Below are 2,156 nucleotides of genomic sequence, written 5' to 3' on the forward strand. Positions count from 1 at the left end.
TTTCTCTACTTTCTTTTCTTCCGCTTTCGCTCCCTCTTTAAGTTTGCATTTTCCTTCTTTGTATTCGCAATATGTGTCCCTTTTGCATTCTCTTTCTGTGGTGTCTTCCTTGCATTTGTCGGTTTTAGAATTCTCCTGTTGTTTGTCATCACTATTAGTGCCACAATTTGTGTTTGGTTGTGCAGCCGTTGCCGGTGCTTTCGCTAAAATATACGCTGCTGCCTCGCCTAGTTGTTTCTCCGTTGCAAGTGCCTTTAGAGTTGTGCCGTCGTCAGCGCCGGTTGCTTCTTTGGCTATCGGTATGTCAGCTAGTATGTCCCAAATTTTGGTGTCGTAGTGGGCTTGATCTGTTCCAAACGTTGTTTTTATCGCATTAACAAGGTGGTGTGGTAGATTGGACAACTGTTCTGCTGTTAACTTCATGCTGATTGAAGTCGCCGCGGCTTGCTTGGACCCAGTTGTTGTCTTAGTTGAAAACGTTTTAAGGTCAGCTGCTTTGAATTTCAGGCTTTTCAGCGCCATCTCAGCGTCTTTTACAGTTTTTATCTGCGCTGTTACATACTTCTGGTTTGGTAGTTTACCTGTCGCTTTTGGTGCTGCAGCTTCATAGTCGTCCCTCCCGTCGCCGGATCTTTGGTATTTCACGAGATTGGATGTCGTTATTGGGCCTTGTGTTAGAATGTAGTAGGTCATTTGGCTTCTTTGGAGTCAGCGCAGCGCCCAGTAATAGCTCTGCCGATTTTTCCGCAGAGAAAAGCCCCGTCAGCTTTTGTTTTGGCGCTGGCATCTTCTGCTGCATGCAGCTTCAGCGTCAGCTTTCCCCTTCCACCGTTTTCGAAGCGTTGTCTTGTCGGTTTGCTGCTTCCCCTTCCGCACATATGTCTGCGTCGACTCCTACTTGGGTATATTGCATGCGCACGCCCGTTGTTGGCGGGTTGCGGGCTGCCGCTTGTGTGCTTCCTATGTCTTTTAGTTCAAGTTTTCTGAATGCATAGGCCATTGTTTGCGTCCCCTTGAGTTGTGCGATTGCATATACTCCTTTGGTTACAGATTCTAGCGCGCCAGTGTGTACTACTGCTACCTGTGCAACCTTGCAGGTTACAACCTCAAGTAGAGCTAAATATTTTTTTTCAGCTGATGCCTGCTTGATTGCGATGGCTACTAAGAGCTGTAACTGCAGTTTTCTGCCTTTCACTATTTGATCAGCATAGGTTTTCATGGCTTTGCGTAAGGCGTCTGAAGCTGACTCCAAATGGGCTTCACTGTGGCATGCGTGTTTTATCTGCTTGCCTTCCTCATGGATTGCTGTTCCGGTCATTTTTCTGTATAGAAAAAGAACAGCTATTGCATCGATTCTATGTACCTGAGTCAATGATCAATTCATCGTAGTTACTCCTGCTGTGTTCTGCCTACGCGTTTCTCCTTCTGTTGTTGGCGTTTATTTTCTGTTGGTTATATTGACGGGGGATGTGTTATATTGTGTAGTTTTTAAATATAGGAACATATCCGTTTCCGCGACTATTGCTGCGTGTTAGGAAGCAGGAAACTTTACTTGGGGTGCTGTTTGCCGGAAGTTGCTACGACTGGCTTTAAAGATTAAATTACAATTTAATAGGAGTTATTAAATTATAAGGCATTTGCTTTCTAAAGCTATGAGCTGTATGGTCTGCCGTTCGACAAAGATAAAGCGTTGGAACTTCTTTTTGTTTCTTCACACCGCTTTTTGCTTTAGCATGGTGTTATTGAGGTCTCAATTCTCGTTAACTGATGATTCCTGAAGACAACCTGTGTCGTCAGCTGGGCTTCTATTCTAAACCATTTCCTGAAAATACGATTGCTTTAATGTTTAAATTTGCTTTGAATGTTTTCTTTTTTGCGACAGAACGGCTTATAGTCAGTATCCGCAGTTTTTTCACGCTTGTTCGTCAAAATAGCTTAAATTTTCTGTTTTTCTACACCGCATTTATAATCTACTAATTCTGCTATTCAAGCTGAATTTCTATACCTATACCATCTCAAATGCAACAAAAACAAAAAATATTGTTCTACCTCATATGTTTTCAAATTTTCCACGTATAAGATCCACCGAGGCTTGCTACTGCTACACTACCTTTTAATGCAATAACACTTATGTTGGTACTGCTGCGACTCTGTCT

At 43.0% G+C, this 2,156-nt stretch overlaps 1 pseudogene across 1 annotated transcript; it reads right to left on the reverse strand.

Moving 5' to 3' along the window:
* Positions 1 to 1,432, reverse strand: TEOVI_000863500:pseudogene (annotated as a pseudogene). The gene is given in 3 exon segments: positions 1 to 690; positions 693 to 818; positions 821 to 1,432. Coding segments are annotated over 3 exon segments (1,428 nt in total).
* Between the last annotated feature and the right edge of the window lie 724 nt (positions 1,433 to 2,156).

Source organism: Trypanosoma equiperdum, assembly GCF_001457755.1.
Source record: "Trypanosoma equiperdum strain OVI genome assembly, contig: ctg_1579, whole genome shotgun sequence".
NCBI lineage: Eukaryota > Euglenozoa > Kinetoplastea > Trypanosomatida > Trypanosomatidae > Trypanosoma > Trypanosoma equiperdum.